Here is a 25,100-nt window from a genome sequence, read left to right as displayed (position 1 = left end):
CGAACCTGTCCAGCGTGTGATACATAAATGTTCTTGAAATAATAAATGACAGGAAACTGCATGTTGCGCAAATGAGCTTGGTAAATGGTCTGAAAATGTTTGAGCGTGTCCAGAAGTGGTAGCCTTGCATATTAATGATTAATGTGTCTGAAGTTGGGAAATGGCTTTTGCAGAATCCATGGAAAAATAAACTAGAGTCTATATTTTAATATTTATACCAGCATTTATAGATTGAATATCCATCGGGATATACTCGACTGTGCTTTGGAAATGGGAAGTCAATATAATTTCCAGTCAAGATACCCAGGGGTATTACCCTTTTTTTCCCATTGATAAAGATTGTCTATTAATTAGCATTAGATCCAGAACCAGAAAGGGGATTTTTTTGTTAATGAAAGAAAATGTGAAGACATCCCCCATGATCTGCAAAAAGATGCATGGATTGAAAAGCAGGCTAATTTGTATGTTTATTTCAGTTGCTGAAGTGGTTTCCATCACACAAAGAAGCGAATCAAACACAGTGGAGTCTGTGTTACTGTGCATGCCAAACACATTTCAGTTCTGAAACAAACACAGTAGAGTCTGTGTCACTGTGCATCCCAAACACATTTCAGTTCTGAAACAAACACTGTAGAGTCTGTGTTACTGTGCATCCCAAACACATTTCAGTTCTGAAACAAACACTGTAGAGTCTGTGTTACTGTGAATCCCAAACACATTTCAGTTCTGAAACAAACACAGTAGAGTCTGTGTCCTGTACCCACACTTCAGTTCTGAAACAAACACTAGATCTGTGTTACTGGCATCCAACATTTCAGTTCTGAAACAAACACGAGAGTCTTGTTACTGTGAATCCAACATTAGTTCTGAACAAACAGAATTGGTCCATGCATCCCAAGCACACTTCAGTTGTTAAAAAATCCCTAAATAAACAGTAGCGCACGGATGTACCCCAGATTGACAGCTCTGCGGGGCTTTCCAAAGACAGCGGCGTCCTCTTCTTTTAGACACTAGTGTTTCCCTTACATCAGCCGTAGCCATTAATATGCCCGCGTTAGCGCGCGCACTGGAGAGAGGAGAGGCGCAGATCTGTATGCAGTGCGGGCTATTAGGGCCCGAGCAGCACGTGGACCGGGCCGCCGGCCGTGATTGATCGCGCCGCGGTCCAAAGTTCTTACGACCGGGTTAATGCGCGCCCGGATACTCCACGCCACATTATTCACCGGAGTCGGCGTGCATTTTAGGACCCCTGAAGTTATCTGAACTTCAGAGGCTTGTCGCCATGCCAACTGATGACATCTCAGCCGTGGGCGGGTTCCGCGGTCCCCGTATCTGGTCTGAGCCGCTTGTCGAGAAACGCGTGTCCGCTTCCTCACCTCCTCAAGCGTTTGGCAGGAAGTGCTCATCGTACGCGGTCCAAAGCTGAGACCTGTTGATTTAATTGATTGTAAAAGTGTATTAAAAATACTTTAAGTGAAACACAAAGTATTCACTCTGACCAGAATAGTGTGTCCACAAACACAATTCATATAATATAGACAGTTCATATACTATTGCAGCAAGGTAAATAATCTTATAATAACCATCACAGCATTGATTAAGGAAACAAAAGAACTTTGTACTTTATTGAGCCACTGGCTTCACTATACTGGAGCTGGAGGACACCGCCCAGGTTGTGACTGATATGGCATTGTGGCAGTTTTTCCTTCAGCTGAAAGCTGGGGGCTTCACATGTATTTAATCGCTCCCTTCAATAGAATCGGCCTCTGTTGGGTTCTGGTCCGTAAGTCCTGCATCCACAGCGCTGTGCGCGAGCGCACACAGGAAGCTCATTGAACCTGCGCCACAGCGGGAACAGTCTTTTTTCCTGTTCCTCCGCGAAGCGCTGCCAGTTTGGCCCGGCCTCCCGGCGCCCAGGTCCAGCTCATTAAAGCAATCTGCATGATGTCCCTGTCCTTAATTCTGCGCTCGGAGAAACGTGCGCACAGCCCATAATATGCACGCCCAGCGCAACTTCGCTTCTGTTCCGTCTCCCAAGGCAAATGAAGAGTTCGCCCCGTCGTTTATAAACAGCTTTTGGACGAGACTCGCTAAAGCTACCGTTTACGGGAAACGTTAATTGAGCAAAACGGATCTGTCGCCTTTGAGGACGGGCTTTCTTTCGCCGTTCAGCCCGCGTTGAGTTTGCTGCAGTTTTTCTGCATGTGATCGTTCTCTTCTTCTTCAGGTGCAAACGGAGGAAAGCTCTGCTTTGCATTTTTCTCTTCGCGCCTTTTTAAAAAGAGGAAAGCGTCGACGCAATCTCACTTTTTTTTTTTGGGCACTCAAACGTTGTTTCAGAAAATTTGCGGAGGTCTTAATTCATGCAGTCGCGCTTCCGAGCGCAGAGGTGGTGGGACGGGGATTGAGTCTGTGGAATGCCAGGCCCCGGAACTCGTCTCATTAAAACAGGAGATCCCCGCACACATCAGCCATATTTGGCCTGATCATACATGTTTTGAATACGCTGTGTAATAAGTACTATATGCAGTATAATGAGTACAGCAAGTCCAAGGCACTCTTCTTAGAATAAATAGCCTTTAATGAAGGGCTAGTTCATATAGAAACATTTAAAAACTACACCGACGTGTTTCGGCCTCACACGGCCTTCGTCAGGGCGTAACGTTTACTATATGCAGTATGTTATTTTATTTATTTATATACAGTATTTCACATACAATTTGTGAAGGCATATTGTATGTTGGTATAGATTTGGTATATGTTGCTGTGATGCATTCGGATGTGTGGAGTTGCTTCTGAACGTTGATTAGCTACTCAACCTTATTTAAATCTTTTTTAAGTCTTTATATCGTGTCACAAATTTTTAGTTTAAGGCGTAATGGCAGTAATTATAGTTAATTACTAATGTTGAATCGTTGCTCTGTGGTGATGGGACTGACTGGTTCTTTCATTTTGCATTACATTCCATTAATGCATATTAGAGTTTAACTAATTGTGAATTGTATATATAAACAATCTCACATACTGTTGTTCTCAGACTGTGGTAGTTTCTGGGTATGCCCTCCTTATTCTTTGTTATATGTTAAACTCCTGCTTTATCACCCAATCTGTAAAACTGACCGGTTACATTATCTGACACAGCGAAACAGAACATGTGTGATTTGCAATGGGAATGGTCAATATTCATTAGACTCTGATGACCAGCGTTATACCCGTACAAACCGCTTCAGTGTAATCCACCAGGTTTAGGGAGGCAGTTTTTGCAGCTGCACCAGAAATGCTAATATATATTAATAGGCATTTCTGTGGGTTCAGTCTGAGCCCATCTGGTCCCCGAACTTTGGTCCGCGCCTGCTGCAGCTGGCAGACACCGGGCAGGTGACGTGACCTCACAACGCTGTACCATTTCACATTTCTGTCTCGTTCTTCTTCTCCTTACCGAAGTGCCTTTCCCTGGCAGGTTTATTGCCCTGGACCCTGTTTGTCACCGAGCGCCTCGGCGAGCTGTAATTAGCATGTTTGATTTGCGTTCCGTGCCCGTCGGCTAGCCGGCGGCCCAGCGGCGGGTTTACGGCGGCTCGGCGGCACTCGCCACACCCCCGCCGGTCCGCCTCCGGGGGCCAGCTCGGCGGCGAGGGGGAGAGATCATAACTCCGGCTGGACGTAGATCAGAACACAGTGCAGGACGCTCCGGACAACTGTCCCTTTGAAGGCAGTAAGATGGGACTACACCCCGCCAAAACAAGACTGCCCCCCAGAAATGGAAAATTCTTCTTCCCCTTCCAGTTTGTCCACAAAGCGGAAAACTCGCTGTGACAGCTGTCTGTGAAGAGCGGGAGAGATTAGCCCCCTCACCAACCCCCCCCCCCTCCACAGGATGAGTGGGTGATATTTTTTAAACCGGTCCAATTTTACCATGGACAAGTATGATCAATAGTATTGCCAAGAATTCAATCGGATACAAATTAAAATTAAAGAGCATTGTTGAAAAGAACCATAAAGCCTTGCAGCTGTGTAAAGAATGAAGTACTTTATTGTTTAATAAAAACATTCAATAAGAAATGTGATCTTTGCCTCGAGGTCGCAATAAAGGCTTCCTTGGAACTAAACCATCCTTTGTGATTTGTTCCTGCATACTTTACAAACACACACAGACAGACAGACACACACACACACACACACAGTATGGTAGAACCGAGAGATATTGTTAAACCGTGGAGGAAGAAACCTGAAGAGAATAAAGTGTTTGTGAGCCGGAGCTATCCATCTTTTTTCATTCTATTACAGCCTCTTTGCTGATAAGGAAAGCAGTCTGCTCCTGCCAGCGCAGGCATAGAGCGATAAAAATGACCATTCATCGCAGAACTGTTCGCATTGTCGGGCGGCCATTTTTTTATTATTTCATTTTTTATCAGGGAAGATCCTCAAGGGTTTTCAGCAATGGTAATGACGCTGTGTTTATACGGATGTTTGAGAGAGTATGAGAGAGAGAAAGAGAGAGAGATGAATTAAATCTTTCCGCTCTAAATCGCTACTCTTTCAGACGTATTTGAGTCACGTCATTTTTTTAAAGACCCTCTGAATTACCTGCGGGCTCCGGCAGTGTTTCACTGCGTGGAGCTCCACACTACCTGAGAGAAGCTTCCGGAATGAAACACATTTTACAGCCGTACCACAGAGACCTTATCTCCCCGTGGTTATTTGTTTTTTACGCGAGTTCAATTTTTTAATCCAAAAGAATGCGCTACCATTTATCTAGATATTAGGTAGACAGTAGATAGTAGATGATTTAATAGGGACATGGTTTGTTGGTAATAAACCAGAAAATCTCAGATATAACCAGGGGTATTACCATTACTGAATTGCTTACCAAAAAAAAGGCATATGTCTGAGTGGATTCTGACTGGAATCCTGTGCATGGAGGGCTCACGACTTGTTTAATGGAAAGCCCAATGGAGAAGTCATTTCTGCTGCCCATTTCCTGCAAAAAGCGGCAAGATTATCCATGGTCCCAGCGCAGGGGGCCTGTGTAATGGGGTGAAGGTGTGCGTGGGGTTCGAGATGCCCGAGTCCTACGGGGACATCATTACAGCGTCCCCAACCAGAGACGTTCCGACCACGTCCACAAGCCTTCTCTTACCTCTGGTCTTCCCCTGTCAGTCTGGGGAAGTTCACTGGTGAACTTGGACGCTGAGAGAGTCGGGTTTGCGGAGGCTACTGACAGCTTTCTGCATGGGCAGTTTATGGCTCACAGACCGTAACGGAGGGACTTGCGTCACTGACATGGGTCGGGCGACCGATGATCGCCAGCGCAAAGCGGATGTACCCTCCTCATCATCGATGATGAAGGCTCTGACTTTGTAATTGAGCAGTAAGGGATTCATTAATTTGAGAGGCAACTCTCCTCATCACTAAAACCAACAAATGAATTCCCCTTTTACATTTGTAAAACTGAATCACTCAGTTGAAAAGAAAACCATGAACAATTTATTTGCAGAATACTTAGATATACTACATGGCCAAAAGTACACCTGGCACCTGACATCTAACATCTCATACTAAATTATGGCCATTAATATGGAGTTGATCCACCCTTTGCTGCTATAACAACCTCCACTCTTCTGGGAAGGCTTCATACTGTGATGTTGGAGCGTTGCTGCAGGGATTTGCTTCCATTCAGCCGGAAGAGCATTAGTGAGACGGGCACTGATTGGCCTGGCCGTTGGCTTTCCAGCTGATCCCAAAGGTGTTTGACTGGGTCAAGGTCAGGGCTCTGTGCAGGCCAGGTAGTTTCTTCCACACTGACAAAACCATTTCTATATGGACCTTGCTGTTTGCCCGGGGGCATTGTCATGCTGAAACAAAAAAGGACCTTCCCAAAACTGTTGGGGAAGCACTGAGTCATCTAGAATATGATTGTATGTATCATTAAGGTTTCCCTTCACTGGCACTATGGGGCCTAGCCCAAACCATGAAAAACAGCCCCAGACCAAGGGGTGCCCAGATACTTTTGGTCATATAGTGTGTGTACATATGTATACACTGTATATTAATTTTTTCTTCTTTTACTTCCTATGAATACATAAGAAGCCGTGAAGAAAATTATTTTTCTATTTACGATCCATACACATTTCCTCCAGTTAAATCTCCTTGGGGTTAATTGCATGCTTTGTGAACAGACTCGTATTGAAGAGTTAACACAATACTTTTAATTATTATTATTATTTTTTTAATTATGGCCTCTGTGTTTGCTGTATTGTCATTTCCCTAATGTATGCCCCAAAGGGCAAGGGTAGGAGGTTCTAGAATGCTCCAGGGTCACTAGTAGTTACATTGTTTCACATTTATTTCGAGCAGCAGAATTAGGGACATTAGACCACCATTGCTAAGGCTGCTTCGATTCATGCTGTGAATGCTAATGGCAGCATGCACTGTTTGCTGGAAAGCTCAAACTGAACAAGGCTCTGATATTTATAAAACACGTGGGGGTCTCTGCCGACAAAAAGGTTACATTATTTGACTCATTATTATTTTTAATGTAATGTATTTTTCTTCTCGCCGACCACTCAAATCTTTCACAGTTGTTATGAGGAAGAGCACAAGCCACAGTGAAGTGAAGCTGTAAGTGCATAAGCTATAAATGGCTGTCTTATTTACACTGGGACATGAATGCACAACAGGAGATGACGCCACGTGACAGCGTGTTCTTCGGTATTATTGCTGTTTTCAGAGACATGCAGCATGCCATTGAGGAGGGCTGGTGTGGAGACCATTTAATAGAGGCCGATAATTATAATAATTCTCCTCGGTGCAGCTTTTAAAGCTGTTTTACTGGGACCAAGTCCATTTTTTCTTTTGCAGCAGCCACTGAATGAATTTAACCCAAAAATGTTTTTCATTTTTGAAAATATGTACTGTACAGAAAATGTACAGTACTGTGCAAAAATCTTAGGCACTTTAAAAAAAAAATGCTGTACAGCTAAGATGCTTTCAAAAATAATGAAATGAAAGGTTGTAAATATCAAAAAAAATAATATAAAGAGCAGTAAATAGTTAAAAACAAAATAAAATCAATGTTTGGTGTGACCACCCTTCGCCTTTAAAACTACATCAATGCTCTTAGTTACACTGTCCGGCAGTTTTATAAGAAAATCGGCTGGTAGGTTGTTCCAAGCATTTTGGAGAACTTGCCGCAGTTCTTCTGCAGATTTTGGCTTTCACTTGCTTCTGGCTCTCCAGGTAATCCCAGAGACCCTTGATCAAGTTTTTATCTGAAAGGTAGTCTATTACTTAAAATATTACTTTATTTAACAAAATACAAAAATGTATCTGTAAAATTTCAAAATTCATGTTTGGAAATTTCTAATTTGCTCTTTTCTACTGACACACTAATACAAAAAACAAAAAATAAACATCTAAGACCAAATATATACTATATATTATATTTAAAAAATCTAAGGTGCCTAAGACTTTTGCACAGTACTGTACATTACTTCCATTACTCCATTATTATTCTTCTACAATACACCACTGATAACTCTGGGATCGACTTTAAAAATATTTTTTCGCTAATGACATTGAAATGGTTATATGTTAATAGAGGGAGAGAGAGAGCTAATTAGTAAAGACAATAGCACATCAGCACTACAGTGATCTGGACTCAGTGCCTTTTTGCATAACAATGCCTCATTCATAGAGCGCGTGACCCGAAGTGTCCCTCTAGTGCCATTAGTTCCTGTAGCACCATTAGTTCCTGTAGCACCATTAGTGCCTGTAGCACCATTAGTTCCTGTAGCACCATTAGTGCCTGTAGCACCATTAGTGCCTGTAGCGCCATTAGTGCCTGTAGCGCCATTAGTGCCTGTAGCACCATTAGTCCCTGTAGCGCCATTAGTTCCTGTAGCACCATTAGTGCCTGTAGCACCATTAGTTCCTGTAGCACCATTAGTTCCTGTAGCACCATTAGTGCCTGTAGCACCATTAGTTCCTGTAGCACCATTAGTGCCTGTAGCGCCATTAGTGCCTGTAGCGCCATTAGTGCCTGTAGCACCATTAGTCCCTGTAGCGCCATTAGTCCCTGTAGCGCCATTAGTTCCTGTAGCACCATTAGTCCCAGTAGCGCCATTAGTCCCTGTAGCGCCATTAGTCCCAGTAGCGCCATTAGTCCCTGTAGCACCATTAGTCCCTGTAGCGCCATTAGTTCCTGTAGCACCATTAGTCCCAGTAGCGCCATTAGTCCCTGTAGCACCTTTAGTCCCTGTAGCGCCATTAGTTCCTGTAGCACCTTTAGGCCGTGTGCACTTGTGTAGCTAAGCACAGCCGAGCGTTCCGTTCGCCCGCCTCGTTCTGCAGTACCAGCAGATGCAGCCTGGGGGCGCTAGCCTGCTGGGCTGTGGACCGCAGGATCGTTTGCATGTGAGAGGTCAGCACGGGCAATGGTGGCTGTCTGCTAAGCTTTTAATCCACCTGCCATTGCAGTGGAGGACTTTGGAGATTTTCTGATTCAAAGTTAGCAAAACGCACTCAAACACACTGCAGCATAGAGACATTTTTTTCCCGCTCAGTGCCCGGTCATAACTGACCAACATGTCGCACTGTTGGTTCTCTCCCTGAGCTCCTACGTGTTGCTGCTTGTTTGTCCTAAATTGGCCGTAATGATACGCAGGAGCAGTGTCCCTTGAGCTGGGGCCCTCAGACAGGGCTTGGGTAACTGTCTGTTTGTGTTAAGGCTCAGAGCTCAGAATTCCCTGCTCGCTGGTGTTGGGACAGAACACCCTGGGCCCGGTGACTGATGGGTAACAGTTGGTGAGATAATGAGACCAAACATCGGTATGATTCAGAAATGCACTTAGCCATCTTGTCAGAATTAGGAACCTGCTCTTTGGCTCCACAGTGACTTGCAATAGCAGCGCTTACAGAATGCAGGTCCATGTAATCTTCCTAATTACAGTAGGGCAGGATTGGTCCCAGGGTGTATGACCTGTTTTTAGATGGCTGATGTTTGCTCACTTTATTATGTAGCACCAGGTAGGACCCCCTTTCTCCTCAGAACAGCCTGGATTCTTCATGGCACACATTCAAAAGGTGCTGGAAACATTCCTTTGGGGTTTTGGTCCATGCTGACTCGATAGGATCAGCAGTTCCTGCAGATTTTTCAGGCACACTTTCATGCAGTGAACCTCCCGTTCCACCTCATCCCAAAGGTGCTCTATTGGATTGAGATCTGGGGACTGTGCAGGCCAGTGGATTAAACTGAAGTCAGTGTCATGCTCATGGAGTCATCTTGGGATGATACATGCTTTGTGACGTGACGCATTATCCTGCTGCAAGTATCAATTTCAAAACGAGTAGACTGTGGCCATAAAGGGATGCACATCGTCAGCAACAACGCTTAAGTATGCCGTGGCATTCAAATGATGCTCACGTGGTATTAATCCCTTTGTGCAGATGCCAAATTTGGCCAATCCTCACCCATTCACCATTCAGGTGTTCTGTTGTTTTGTTATTGTTGTTATACTGTTGCCCAATCACTGTGTATTATCTTTTACAATCTTTTATGTTTTTAAATGTACAGTGTGTTGAGACATCTGTGAAATGCACTTTAAATAAGTGATAGCTTGACTTGACTAATTAAGGCTTTATGACTCCAGATGTGAGCATCACAGAGACTTGAAATGAAGCAAGACACTCAATTTACAATACTTAAATTAGATTATGTTCATAATTTAGGTAGAAATAAACTGCCATAAGTGCAATTATGTAGGTGAAAATGCAAATGTAAAGTTGTTCTTCAGTTTTAAATTAAATACTGAGAGATCATATTTATAGCAGGTAAAACTGTACATGTCCTGGATCATGCACTCCTTGACCACAAGTGTGCTAAATCTGAGGGTGATATGTGGAGCTACTACAGATCTATGAAGCGGAAAGTAAGCAGCGTACCCTGGTGTCCCTTAGTGTCTCCAAATCTATTCAAAATATCTAAATTGTACATTGCTGTAAATTATAACTGTATATTATTATATTTCACTACAAATCAACTGCTTTGACTCGGGATTGTAGTCATCAGTCTTGTCTTCAGCAAGTGAAATGCACGTTTGTTTGGATTTTGGACGGGTGATTGACTAACCCAGTCAAGAACATTCCACTTTTTGGCCCTGAAAAACTTGGTTAGTTGCTTTAGCAATATTGGCCTGCTGATATAATATTTCTGTGCACTTCAGAATTCATCCTGATGCTGCTGTCAGCAGTTATCATCATCATCAATGAAGACAACTCAGGCAGTTCCATAAGCAGCCACACATGCCCAAGCCATAGCATTACCTCCACCGTGTTCAAAGGTGAGCGAGTGCTTATGATCATGAGCAGTCTGTTATTTCTCGTCTTTCCTCCACTTTGGTACAGGCTAATACTCATCTCTGCCCATAAGACTTTGTTCCAGAACTCTACAGTTTTTATTGAAATGTAATTCTTTAGCAAACTCTAATCTGGTTGTTCTGTTCTTGAGGCTTCTCAGTGGTTTGCATCTTGCAGTGAACCCTTAGAGGTTTGCTGGTGTCTTTTAGTCTTTGACACATCTATGCCTACATCCTGGAGAGCATTCTTGATCTGTTTGACGGATAAAAAGCGGTTATTCTTCACAACTGCAAGTAGTCTTCAGTCATCCACTACAGTGGTCTTCCGTGGTACCCCAGGTTGTTTGCTATTGCTGAGCTCACCAGTGCATTCTTACTTCTTAACAATGTACCAAACCGTTGACTTGGACACACCCAGTGATGGCCTGCTTTACTGTCATTGACATTTCATTGGTCTTCATGTTGAGAGAGCAACAGGAACAGACTCCAAATGCAAATTGCACACCCAGAATGAACTCTAGGCCTTTTGTTAGCTTTCTTGTACATGAACTAATGATGCAACAGCACACAGCTGGCCAAGAATCAGCTGAGAAGCCAATTGTCTAATTATCTTTGGTCACTCAAAACTATTTACAAATCGGGCTGCTATTCCAATGTGGAGAATTCATGAGAATTCAGTGAATGCTATTAGCATTTTCACTACTAGTATTTTTCATGAGAAATCCAAGAACTGGCATTTGGCTAACATGTTTTCTTTCTAATAATAAATAACTGGAATATTGGATATTGAAATAGTTATGAAATCTATAGGGACTACAGATTTAGATTTTAAGAGGATATGCTTAGTTCTTGTATAAGAAACCAACTTCCTGATTTGTACTAGATTTAGCAGATTGCCCATTGGTATGTTTGGGCCAAAATACTCTACCAGTATCTTCCCGTTCAATGTTGATCGTACATTCAAAATTGTAGGTTGGTGAAAGTGTAGAACTGGCTTATCCACAGGGCAGGCACCTCTGAGCCCTCTGTCAGAGCCTGTGGTCTGACTTCCTTTCACCAGTATTTTTCCATTCTTTTATCCTCTTCTTCAGTGCCTCAGATCACCTACCTGCTTGCAAACTGCTGTCAATTTGTACAATGCTGGCGGACCGACGGTGGGCACTGCTGATGGGCAGTGTACTGCATGCTCATGGACTGGGTATACTCTGGCTTATATACACAAGAAAATTCATAGTTGGATTTACATGATAAAATTATGGACAGGGGTGCAACATTATTGAGTATATGTGGCTTCAGCTGATTAAGTATTTGTACAAATACATAATCAGTTCAAGTCACATATACTTAATACTATTGTGTGTCCATAATTGTATTAAGTAAATCCAGCAATTCATTTTTTTGAGTGCAGGATGTGGATCAGCTTGTACAATAGACTAGAATGAGTTATCCAGAGGATGCATAGGCAAAACAAGGCTTGTTATTCTAACAGTAAAGTGCTAAAATATCTGCGTTTGGTGATTCAAGCATTCATCGAAATCTACTTCATGTTGTAAATTTGAACACTGTGGACTGCGTTTGTCCCATGTTCAGTGCTTTCTTCCCCCCATCATTCCCTCACCCCATCAACAGATACATCACCCAGCATGCATTGCAAACAAGAGGCTGAAGGAGAATGGTTCACAGCGAGTGGAAACACACCGTGACTTACCAGCATACTGCACTAAATGCAAGTGCAAATATTTCTGAGAACAATGGCTAACAGTGGGCTGCCTACGAGTAATTTTAGGTGCATTTAAAAAGAGTGGTATCCTGACGTTTTTAATAGCTTTTTTAAATAAAGCGTTGACAGTTCAATCTTGAATCTTGATCAACAGCTAGCCGTGCGCGCCGCCTCTCGAACCCGCGTCCTCCAAACAAACGGTTTGTGTACCACGGCGCACAGAGACGGGCTTTTTGAGCCGCCCGTGTTCGGCACAAAGAGACGGCGGGAGGGGTCAGAGGCTTTTAACGGCACACCCGCCGCACGCATTACTAGTTCCTGGCGAAAGAGTTTCGCTTCCTCCTCGTCTCTAAATGCCCGCCCCGCCCGCTCCCGCACCGGAGCCGATTTTCCTCCGTTCCCCACAGACGCCAAACTCTCTCTCGTTTACCGCGGTAAACAAAAAAAAAGCATTTATATTTGTGCGTTTGTTCTTTTAAGAAGCAGGCAGGCCGGGCGGCGATTAAGCAGGTGGCGGTGCGGCTGGAAACGCCGCGAGCGTGCTCCCCGGGCGAGCCGGCACAGTCGCACCCCAGGGCGAGTTACTTAACTCCAACCGCCTCGGCAAATAACTCGCATTCATTAAAACGGATTATACCTGGGACTCCAGCTCCTCCGTTTTACCTGTTCCAAAGAAGCTCCCGCTGAGTGAATAAATATAATAGCGCGTTTTTGTTGTCTCTCCTGGCGAAATGGCGACCGTTTCCCCACTGCCCCGGGGGTCTCAAACAGCGAGGAGAAAAGGCTAGTACTACGAGTTTGGGAAAAGAACTTAAATTAGAATGGAGGGTCGTCCTGTTCTCTTTCATCACGTCCTTTCCTTTCTGGGAGGGGGGGGGGGAGGCGGGGGAGGGGGGGTGACACGAAAGCGGGTGGACATCGGTGAGCAGCCCCGTTGCCCCAGAGACCATGGCCCGGCCCTCAGACACGGGCGGGGGACCCCGTCCTGCGTCCACAGCGCTCCCCTTTAAATGGTAATCGATCAGAGAAGAGAGGGGCGGACGTACCCGAGGGCGACTGCGTATGCCGAGCACGTCCGGACCGCGGAGGACGCGCGGGCCTGTTTATCCGAGGATTATTCCGACTCCATTTCCCATACGAATCCTTGGGGTCTAAAGGCACGCTGCTCAGAACCGCGACTCAGTCGATGGGTCACGCTAAGTATACAGACTGTTTATTTTCTTATCTTTTATTGCTAGCATCATTTCCTAGCGTCCTTCTTTCAAAAATCAAAGGAGTGTATCAGTACAACAACCAAATCACGCCAATCAGAGTCTTGGTACAGGACTGCATTAGTGAATTGGAAGGACACGCTAATGTTTCATGGACTTGCAAGGAGCAATGCCCTTTAGAAGGTGTTTTAACGACTGCCTTTACTTTTTGGAAAGCGAAACAGAAATAGAAGGCCCTCTTATTTGCTGTTATTTCTTTTTGACTGACAGGTTATCGGTATTGAATTGATACGGTGTAAACTGCCCGCTGTATTTTACAGACCCTGGATTCTAAGGAGACAGAATTTAGGAGTTTTCCGAGCTGATTAAAATTCCTGAATTTGAAACCCTAAGTAGTTCCGTCCATTTACATCTAGTGACATTATGCATGACCTTTAAGTCGGTCAGCCATTTTGTTTTCTTATAGGACAGGTGCTCTATGTTAGCCGTAATGACATTAAGGTTAAATGCCAATTACGACATAAAGTACTCCATACTATAAAATTCATAAAATATTATATGCACAGCCAATTGTCATGTAAGAGTACAGTATTATAATAATCAATTGGTTTCACCATTAGACTTTTCTCTTTTTTAATTGGTATGCTACATAGAGGGTATATACATGATGGTATATATTCAGTTCAATAGTTTTATTTGTATTGAATTTTTTTTCATTGTAACAAAGATCCTTTACAGAGGAAGCATAAAGGAAAATTGGCCAAAAACCAGGCCTGAACCCCCAAAAAGCAAACAAGTGAGGTAAAAAAAAAAATTTTAAAAACTTGCCAGTGGGAAGAAATTTTGGGAGAAAACTGTTCATAGGGGAGCCCCTCCTCCACTGGTCAGGCTGGTCAGTAAAAATCGTACATGTAAAGCACATATAAAAACAGGCATTGTGACGGCCAGACTGAGCGGACGGAAGAGGCTTTTCTGATCGCCGCTGCGGGAGCAGGCCTCTGCAGAGACACTGCAGCACAGCGCGCGTTCCCACCTCTGTGTGTTCCTCAGTCTAAAGCCGGCCACGCCAAGCCACCTCCGCACACCTCAATCAGACGCCAGCGTCCCGCGGGGCTTCCGCGACTGTCACAAATACGTTTACGGCGGCCGCTCCCGCGGACCGTTCCGTCACTCAGACACCTCGCGCGCGATTCGCCTTCTTTTCTCTCCTCGGGAGAGAGGTGAGAAGGCGGTGTGTATTAAGACAAAAGAAACAGGCTCAAACCGGCTTCTGAAAACTTTCACTGTCTTTCTATTGTTTTGGTCACAGGGATAATATTTTTTGGAAAGTTGAGAATCATACAGCACTGTGCCTCCATTTTATAAGAAAGGCCGGAAGGCATTAATCTTACGTGTACAGAAATGTCTGTGTTTTTTTCTGAGGGAAGGCAATCTAATTTGTCAGTCCCTACAGGCATTTGGACATTTGCCCTTGCGTCAGCCCCAGAAGATAATCGGCGGATCTAAACTGCAGCTTGTTCTGCGCTGGATTTGGAAAGATGGGATATTTTTTACGGATGAGACGAGATCACGTAGTATTTAAAATGAGAAGAGGGACAAGGGGAATTATAGAGCAACAAAAAAACAACAAAAAAAACAATAAAGATCTTTTGATTTGACCTTTCTAGAGTTGTATGTTACATGGTGGTGAATTTGCTCTCAGACACTGGAACAGACACTGGGGGGTGCTGGGATTACTGTGGTCTTGTAGTGCTGGAAAACCCACACAACATGTAGGAAGATATGTAGGAAAACAATTTAATCTAACCCCTGTTGTAAATAAGAAAGTTACAGGTGGCAAAAGGAATGTGCATGGATGGGCCCCATGGTGTGATATCTGTTAAGGCACTGTTCTAGAGCATGGATGGGCCCCATGGTGTGATATCTGTTAAGGCTTTGTTCTAGAGCATGGATGGGCTATATGGTCTGGTATCTGTTAATGCACTGGTCTAGTGCATAGATGGGCTCTATGGTCTGGTATCTGTTAATGCACTGGTCTAGTGCATAGATGGGCTGTACTGGATGGACACAATTGACTGTAACCTTTTTGAGGTGCGATATTATAGTATATAGTGAATTTAGTCAGTGTCAGTGATCCGCATAGTCAGTGAATTTAGCCTATATCACATTAAATTTGGCTTCAGTAGAGACAGAAGCTGGAATATTAAGAATTTGCAGCTGAGTATCTGGTGGGTATCTAGATTTCTGAGTGTGGGTGTTTATGTGTGTGTTGTGTGTGTGTGTGTGTGTGCATGTGTTTGTATGTGCATATGTGTACGTGCGTGCATGCCTGTGTGTATGTGCTGGAGGTGTATATTATTTCATGAATAAAATTGAGGGCCATGTCATTTCCTGTGTTCAGAGGAAGTGACTTAGTCCCATCCGCCCCAGATGCTCTCAGCACAGCCGAGCAGCATCAGTAGCACTCACGCCTGCTTGTGTTGACTGGGACCCACGTGTAAGGCCTTCAGGTTGTACATAAGCTCAGTTTATGATATTTATGGCATTCCCCCGCAGATTCCCTCCCTGTTTCTTATCAACCGGTAAAAAAATAAAACATGCAAATGTGCTAACAACCATCCCGTGTCTGCGGCAAGATTAATGCATAAAACATCGCTCTCATTTATCATTTCCACTAACTGACTCTGACCCATGATGCATGTTGTAGTGCATGCGTGACAACAGTGCATAAAGTCTTTCCTGCTCTCTGAGAACATGCAGACTCGCACCATGGAAACACTGCCATGTGTCGGCTCGAGCGGAAGGCACATGAAGCTAACCATCCCACTGCTCATCGCCTCTCTCTCTCTCTCTCGCTCTCTCTCTCTCTCTCTCTCTCTCCTCCATCCTTTTTCTCTCCTTCTCCAGAACCCCCTCTCTGCGATGCGGGGGAATTCCGTTGTCATGACCGCCTGACTTGTGTCTCATCGGATTGGCTCTGTGACGGAGAGCTAGATTGCCCCGACGGGTCGGACGAAATGCTGGTCCGATGTGAGTACTCCATACCCCCATTCCCCAACTTCTGCCACCCCAGTTAGTCAAAGCTTTGTTTGATCATTGGTGCATTTCTGTGAAATTATTTACTCTCTCCTGATTCATCAATTTTTTTGTGAAACGTTACATTTTCCTTCTCACCAATTCACTGCATATGTTTCATGCATGGAGTAAAAATGATTTAAATATAGGTGAGATCTATATCAGTTTTGCCTTTATTTTATTTCAGTTACAAATGAGGACGTATTTGTAAGTCTATTGACTTTTTAAAATCTCTTGAACAGAGGTAGATACTCATGAAAAACATGCATGTTATATGATCTGTTATGTGTTATGCCTTTATGTAGAACACCACAATTGTCTAAATAGGTTATTTGGAGGTCAGTGTCTTTTTTTTCCCTATTTTTACATTCAGTGAGCTCCATAATGCTTGGGGCAAAGACATATATTTTTCTCGATTTGGCTCTGTACTCCACAATTTGTAATCAAGCAATTGGTGTGTGGTTTATGTGAAGATTCTCAGCTTTTATTAAAGAATATTTTAAAGACTTTGGTTTCACCAAGTAGAAATTACCCCCCCCCATTTACGGGCACAATAATGTTTGGGCCAAATTGCTTCCCAGGTGTTTCTGATTGGTCAGGTGTGTTCAATAGCTTCCTTAGTGCAGGTATAAGAGAGCTTTGAGTATCCAGTTTTGATTCCAGGATTTTGATTGCCTTGCAAATGCTCATGTTGACAAACACTCATGTTATTGGCTACACTGCGAGATGAGAACCACCAGTTAGCCAAAAAAACAGGATGACCAGGTTACAGTTTGCTGAGAAGTACCTAAAAGAGCCTGCAGAGTCCTGTGAACAGATGAGACCAAAATGTACTTGTATCAGAGTGATGGCAGACGTATGCAGGCCAATGGGAACTGCCCAAGATCCAAAGCACCCCCCCTCATCTGGGAAACATGGTGGTGGGGGTGTTTGGCATGTATGGCTGCCACAGGTACTGGCTCACATGTGTTAATTGATGATGTTACTGCTGATGGCAGCAGCAGAATGAATTCTGAAGTGTACAGAAGTATCGTATCTGCTCATGTTCAACCAAATGCCTCCAAACTCATTGGACGGCACTTCATCATACAGCAAGACAGTGATTCCAAACATACAGCTAAAGCATCAAAGGAGTTTTCAAAGCCAAAAAACTGGAAAATTCTTGACTAACAAACTCATTCACCTGTTCGGAAACCAACTGAACATTTGTTTCATATGCTGAAGAGAAAACTTAAAGCAACTAGCCCCTGAAAAAACAAGCAGGAGCTGAAGATGGCTGTAGTACAGGCCTGGCAGAGCATCGGCAGAGAAGATCTGGTGTCCCAAACATTATGGAGCTTGCTGTCTGTACTCAAATGGCAATGTTTGTTCATCGAGGAAGCATGTTCCTTTAAAACAATTCCTCTCAAATGAAATAGTTTAGCCCACATTTAACCTAGCCCAGTTATCCAGGCAGTTAGTGTCATTAAACCTCCCTGCTTTTGAAAAGAGGGAAACTGTTTATTAATGATATCATGCAGGGACTGACCGAAAACAACTCCTACAACGGGAGACAGTGGCCGAACGAATGGGGCTAATGAGTGAGATGCTAATCGAGACACTCACCCACTGACACACCTCCGCCATGAGTCAGCAGCTTTCTTCTTCTTTGTTTCCGCTAGTCTACACCACTCACTCCTGAAAAACTGCATTATTTTCCCAAATTGAGTTATGAAACTAAAATGGATAAAGTTATGACAGTTTCACAACTGAGTTAACCTTTCAAAATGTTTTACTGAATCAATTTTTCAGTCAGAATTGGGCTTTAGTTGCGTCCTTAATTTGCATTGCGTTAAATTATTTGGATTTATCATACAGCTGACAAGCATCCTGCAATAATAATGGAGACATGTCTCATTGTTCTGTGCTATAAACATTACACAAAGGGATGAAACAGTGTTGCTAAGAAACATAATGGAAAGTAAACAGTGTTTGATATTAACGGCGAGAGAACTAAACGAAACGGCGTGCATTAGTGACAAAAGGTAATGGCGTCACTGAAGAAAAGATGAATGTTCTAATGAGAGTGTGATTAGTGCGAGTGTGAAGAAACGCTCGCCAGACTGTCTCGAGTTCCTTTTGATTTCTGATCACGCTAGCTGCGAAATGGGGAAAATCATTAAACCCACTCTACGTATGTTCATCACCAGACACACTTCAAGCAGGTATATGAAGGGCGTGCTTCCACATCACAGCCGTGAATCGTTTCACACATTGTTTGACACCAGCCTCTCTTGTACTGTATGTTGAACACTTGATCCTGTGCTGGGTGAAGAACACTTTTTTCCCCTTGATCATATTGTTTGGGGGAAACACCTCGACTAATTGTAGAATAGTGAGGATGGATGATTAAAACGTGTCCGTCTTAACGGTCGTCGCACATTACACAGAGCTGGGTCACATACATATTTGTTTTGGGTTCAAATACTTTTCTACACTTTACTGATCTTTACTGGTCCGGTGTATCGGAACCAATGAAATACTCTCAAAAAGTGCAAACCCCGCCTTCCGGTCATATTGGCAGGCTCAGTTACACCAGGCAAGATCAATAGAGCAGAGTATTTGAGTATTTCAATCCAGAACAAATACGTATTTGACCCAGGTCTGGCACATAGGCACCAGGGGATATAAATATATACTACCTCATGCGGTAATAGGTTGGTTTATAATCTGTCTCATAATTAATCAGTCTCATAAAATTAATTGTTAAATCATGATTATGAAGAAATCAATATTAAGTATTAAAATAATAACCAATAACGTTAAAACATGTGTAAGTTATTTGAGGTGAGAGGCTCAAGCATTTATCCAAAAAATAATCAGACCGATGACGAGGTCTAATAAAATTGAATTTATTAAAGGTATACTATGTTGGATTTTGCAGCCCTAGTAGACTAGACTGTGTTTGTAATCCCCACTCATACCTCGTTTGTCCTCAACCCCACCCACACCACTGTTGAGGACACACCATTGAGCGCTACAAGCAAAATATCAAGCTAAGAGGTGAGGTGGTCAGACATACTGAAAATAGCATTTTTGGCATAATGAATGATTCCATATAGATGATAACAGTAATTAGGCAGTGTGATAATGAGTTTACACTGAGTGCACCCCTTAGAGACATCTTGATGGAAGAACAGAATTTGATACAAAAGCTACCCAACCATGGACATCTAGCTGTGTAAGGTGGACTAACTACTAATGTTACTTACAGGTCAAAGAAAACAGGCCAACTCCTTGTCGCTTTTCATCCCCATGGCAAACTTTAGCTGAGCCAGTGAAGAAAAGTAATTCTTCCGTTTAGTTTAGTTTTTGAACAAGTCTTTTTGCTTTGCTGTATCTTTGCTGTATCTGTCTAGCAACAAACACTTAATTGGAATCTGATCCCAAACCACAGGCTCTGTAGCCACCTCCACCCCTCCCCTCACAGAAAAGAGCACCATGCCCAGGAACATCCCAAACATATTTTAGAATAACAAATACATGTTATTTGATTCGGCAAAAGAATCATGCATAGTATGCCTTTAAACAAACAAACACATCTAAACGAAAATTCTAAAAGGCTAAATAAAGGAGGGTATGGAAAGGCGACTAGTGTTGCGTGTGCATATGTATGGCTATGTGTGTGTGTGTTCACCAGCACGTGTGGTGCAGGAGAGAGCAAAGACTCCTCTGATAAAGTAAAATATGAATCAGCTTTTAGCAAGTGCTGCTGAATATGGCCTGGAAACCAGACGAATGCCGTGTGCAAAAGACTACTGAAGTTAGCGATGTCTAGCTAATCTCAGTGAACCTCAGTGGCATTCTGTATATAAAATACCATATATGGAATGAGAGATTGCATGCACAGATCTCAATTAAAAAGAAGACGGATTGTAAGCTAATGTTAGTAATGGAGTATATACGTTACCTATGAAGGCTAGGCAGCTGTAGCCACCAAATAGGTGATATGCTGTAAACACTACATTAAATACAGCCGATCCCATACTTCTTAGAAATAACAAACAAACAGAAGTTTCCTAAACTGATGCCTGGATGTTAGTCAGTCTTACTGCTGTAGCGCAGATGGGTCTGCGATTGGTTGCGTGGCTTGTTCGCCCAAGGAAACTTTGACTTGGGAACTGTCTCTGGATTTCGGGTGTGCTGTCTGTAGAAAAGCCAGTCTCCATCCTGGTTTTTTTGTGCTGTTGGGAAGCCTGGAAGCTGTGCTGGTTCACTGTCACAGGAGGGTAGGCTATGTTGCAGAGCGATATCAACGTATAAAGTTTGTAAATAAACTGATTCTGTGGTGGATTCAGTTTATTTAGCTTAGTTGCAGTATAGCTAACAAGTTTACTTGGAGTTATAAACCACTGGCTGTGGCTATAACCCGAGAGATCCCGTGCGTCTCTCCGCATGTTCCTTCACGTCTGCAGGCCGTCTTTCTCCGGTGGGGTTCAGGCCTAGTTGTCCTTTTGGAGGCCGTGCAGAGGCCCCTAGGCCCCTGACAATCAGACAGGAGAAGAGAAGCAAAGAGAAAGAGAAACAGCTCATTTTGTAGGACAGAAAGTGACATATTGCACCCAGTCACCTTGGGATCAATCTGCGCAGCCGCGATCATGTGACTGTGACGTCAGTCTGACCTGTTGATCCAAAATGGTGCTCAGTCCTTGCACTGTTGTTCAAATTATAAATACACATGTTTTGTGAAATTACTAAATTATTTGTATGCAGTACATTATGCAGTGAGTATTTGAATTTTTGTTTTTCAAGTTCGGTTTCAGCTGGGACAACTTCAATATTTGCATGCCAACTCTTTTCATACCTGTTTTCAGCGTTTTGTTGATCGTTTGCAAATGCCAGGCCACAACAGACCCGGTCCTCTGTTCCCCGTAAGGTACCCCGCTATCGTCTCGCTAAATATGGTTGGCTCTGTCTTTCATATCGCCTGTCCATAAAGCACAATGCCAAATGCACAATCGGCCTTTGGAGCAGCTCATTAACATGGATTATCCAGTGGTAGGAAATGGAAGAAGGAAAAAAAAAAACCCTTTCCAATCCAAAAGACGGGTAATAAAATGTAAATTATTTGTTTATCCCTTTGTTATGCCACCCGTGGCCAGAATGTATTATCAGAGACTCCTTAGCAATTCAAACACGGAACAAAATACCGCATTTTCTGCTGTCCTCGGCTGTTGATGAAATCTGGAGCAAGAGGCTCTGCTTTTTGGAGGCCTGGTGATGCGGCAGTGTTGACCCTGCAATGTGGCTGGTTACACTTGTGGAGCCCGAAGTTCATAAATTAAGCTCGATTCCTCAGAAGCTCCTCACTTGCCACCATATTATATATCTGATAAGGGAACACAGTACAGGACTTACCTGTGTGAGGTTCCACCCTATACTATGCACACAGAAACACACAGATGTCCGGGTCAGCATTCCCGTATTTAGGAAGAGAGGGAAAATGGCGGTATGCAGTCTACATTTCAGTAAGTAGATCCCCGCTTGCCAGCAGAAACAGACAATAAATGACTTAATCAATCTTATGAACAATCATTGATTTAAAATATAAAAAATGTTTTATTATAATGTCAATTACTAAATTGGCAATAAAGACAATTAAATTACTCATTATTTATTTATTTATTAGTAATTAAATACAGTAGATATTTAATTGAAGCATTATATAATGAGACAATGTAAGTAAACTGAAACTGATGAACAGTATGTGCTTGTTCAGAAGGTCATAAGACCATACTGACAGGTGAGTAATATGATGTATATTGGTGGGGTGAAATGTGCTGTATTTATGGATGAAAAATGAAGCCTGGAATTGGTGTTGGGATTCCGAGGACAGGAACCGTAATGTCAAGGGTCTTCAGGCACTTTCACCGGCTGACAGAATCGTGTCAGCGGCGATTAATGTCTTTAGCCGTGTCTGCTGACAGAATTATGCGCAAGACCGATTTTGGCATCTCCTGGATAAATGTGTAACCGCACCAAAACGCTTCTCTGGCCAGATCACATTCGGCACACACACACACCAAACGGATCCAGGTTCCATTTCCAGTAGATAGTCCGATTGGCTGAGTGCGGCCAATTATTTATTCCAGGGTACAAAAAGCATTCAAACAGCGACTGTCAGGTGCTGGTGTTCCGTACGGTGCTAGACATAATATTCGTCTTGTTGTGAAGATGCCCACTCACAATAATGATGTACCTGTTTGTGTAGAGCAAGGGATGTCAAAGTCAAGTCCCGGAGTGTTTGCATGTTTTTTTCTGGATTCCTTTCAATCAGCTGCCAATTAAGTCCGCGGGAACAGGGTCTGTGGGTTCTTTAGCCAATCGGCAAATTAAATTAGTCACTGGTGCGGAAGCACAGCGGATGATGGCAGACACAGGAGGCCAGGAGTCAGACGCCTGTGATGTACAGACTCTTGCATATAAGTGTTTAAGCAATTAGACTACATGGTTTGAAGATTGGAAATGGTATCCACTGCACAAGGTGCTCCGTACTGAAATGTATTTTAGACAGTTGTAAGGGTCAGCTCGATGGGTGGTCCTCTTGCGTGATAAATCCTCCATCTCAAGGGGACATATGTATCGGAGAATTGTTCCAACAGATGACAGATACTAAAACATCTGACAGTATCTTGTTGACACCAATTTTGCAGAGATGCCATTTTGTTCCCCGCTGTTTCTAATGCGGATGCCTTTTAGACTGTTCGTGACTGAGCTTGATGTGGATGCACTTTTCTCCTCTGTCACTGCTTCTGCAGGCTTCAGCTGATAAACGTGGAATTGTGGGTATTTGTAAATGAGACATTTTCAGCGTTTTGAAAGCTGTCAGTGGTCTTCTAACAATAGCGGTTGTCACTTCTGAAGTTCTGCTCTTTTCTCTGCTGAAAGGCCGACAGTACAGGTAGTGATATGTTAATGCAATGTCAGAGATTTCATTCCGCTTTCAATCTGTGCAAAATGGCTCTGCCATACTGGTACACTTTTGTATTAATTCTTAATCCAGTCTTGATTGCTAATAGTTCTGGCGCAAGTTCCTTTAAGAACTTTTGACAGAACGTCAATCACAGGAATACCTATTTAGCATGTAGCCTGCTCTGAATCTAGCTCTGCTATTAATAATTCCTTTATCATAGGATATCTCTTTAAATGATAACCACAGGGGAAAAACTGAACTGAGGCAAAAATATTCCATGTGTCTTAGTCTCTAATCTCCAGACTCAAGCATTTATATTAGACGGTTAGTTTGATCTAGCAGGTTTGCACTGGTCACATATTCATGAAACAGAGCGTGCTTCACTGCATATATTGTCAGCATACGCAGGTGGCATTTAAACCCCTTTTCACACATGGAACCCACAACATGTGTGAAAGTTCAATTATCCGGGATAGGTAGCGCTTTTTTCCCCGTTCACACACAGGATGAAAAATTCAGTGTGGAGTCGCACGTGTTCACGTTCACGCGTGACGTGACTGTTCGCGGATTACCTTGTCGTAGATCACAGCATCTCTAGCAGCGCTACAGCGCTGTCTGTTAATTGCTTCTTCTGCAAAAGTTAAAAGTTCCGTCGTCTTAGAGTCGGTCCAATTTCTCAGAAATGGTTCAGAGTAAAAGTTGTTTCAACTGCTAACCATAGAATTAACCATTCAAATGTCATTGGGTAGTAGTAGGCTATTTCATACAATAAATGAATTTGTCAGCTGGCAATTGTTGGTATTCTGATTATTTGAGTGATGATTAAAGACTGTAAGCAGACATCGTACACTATATATACAATGCAGTTAAAAAGTGTTCGACCCCTTCCTGATCTTTTTACACATTATAAAAAGTTGTTTAAAAAAAAAAAAAATGTTTTAATATTATTTCATTTATGTCATAAAAAACACATATCACCCATATCACCCATGTGAAAAAGTAATTGCCCCTTAGTTACTCAATCAACCAATTAACTAATTGATAACCAATTGATAATTTAATTCTTCTGATGGAACACAGCCAGTCTTGATCTCAGCCAGCCCTGTTGAATCTGAACCTCACTCATATTGAACCTGACCATCAGAGTGAAGTAGTCACCACAAAGTTTCTGCAAGGGTACTATGCCATGATCCGAGGAAATATTGGCATAGTTGAAATATATCAGTCTGGAGAGGGTTACAAAGCCATTTCTAATGGCTTTGGGACTCAACCGAACCCTAGTGAGAGCCATTATCTCCAAATGGAGAACACTTGGAACAGTGGTGGTGAATCTTCCCGGAAGTGGGCAGCTGGCCAAAATTTCTCCAAGGCACAGCGACAACTCATCAAGGAAGTCACAAAAGATCACAGAAGAACATCTCAAGAACTGCAGGCCTCTCTAGCCTCAGCTAAGGTCAGTGTCCATGATTCCATAAAAAGAAACAGACTCAGCATAAAGGGAATTCATGGGAGTGTAGCAAGGCAGAAACCACTGCTAACCAAGAGAAGCATCAACGCTTGTCTCACATTTGCCAAAAAGCACTTGGATGATTCTCGAGCCTTTTGCAATACTGTTCTATGGACGGATGGTGGAACTTTTAGAATGACAGGGGTCCCATTATGTATGACATAAAGGAAATACAGCATTTCTCAGTAAGAACACCATACCAACAGTCAAACATGGTGGTGGTAGTGTGATGGTGTGGGGATGCTTTGCTGCCTCGGGACCTGGACGACATCCCAGTATT

At 43.1% G+C, this 25,100-nt stretch overlaps 1 protein-coding gene across 1 annotated transcript in view; it reads left to right on the top strand.

Moving 5' to 3' along the window:
- LOC135241237 (low-density lipoprotein receptor-related protein 1B-like) overlaps nt 1-25,100 on the top strand; it is a 457,371-nt gene that overhangs the window by 87,114 nt on the left and 345,157 nt on the right. The window contains exons 2-3 of the mRNA XM_064311460.1: nt 10,224-10,340; nt 16,194-16,316. Of these exons, the coding sequence (XP_064167530.1) occupies nt 10,224-10,340; nt 16,194-16,316 (240 nt within the window). The remainder of the gene's footprint in view (nt 1-10,223; nt 10,341-16,193; nt 16,317-25,100) is intronic.

The sequence above is a fragment of the Anguilla rostrata genome, chromosome 15 (assembly GCF_018555375.3).
Source record: "Anguilla rostrata isolate EN2019 chromosome 15, ASM1855537v3, whole genome shotgun sequence".
Classification (NCBI taxonomy): domain Eukaryota; kingdom Metazoa; phylum Chordata; class Actinopteri; order Anguilliformes; family Anguillidae; genus Anguilla; species Anguilla rostrata.
Note: the sequence above shows the minus strand (reverse complement) of the source record. Positions and strands in the feature narration are given on the sequence as shown.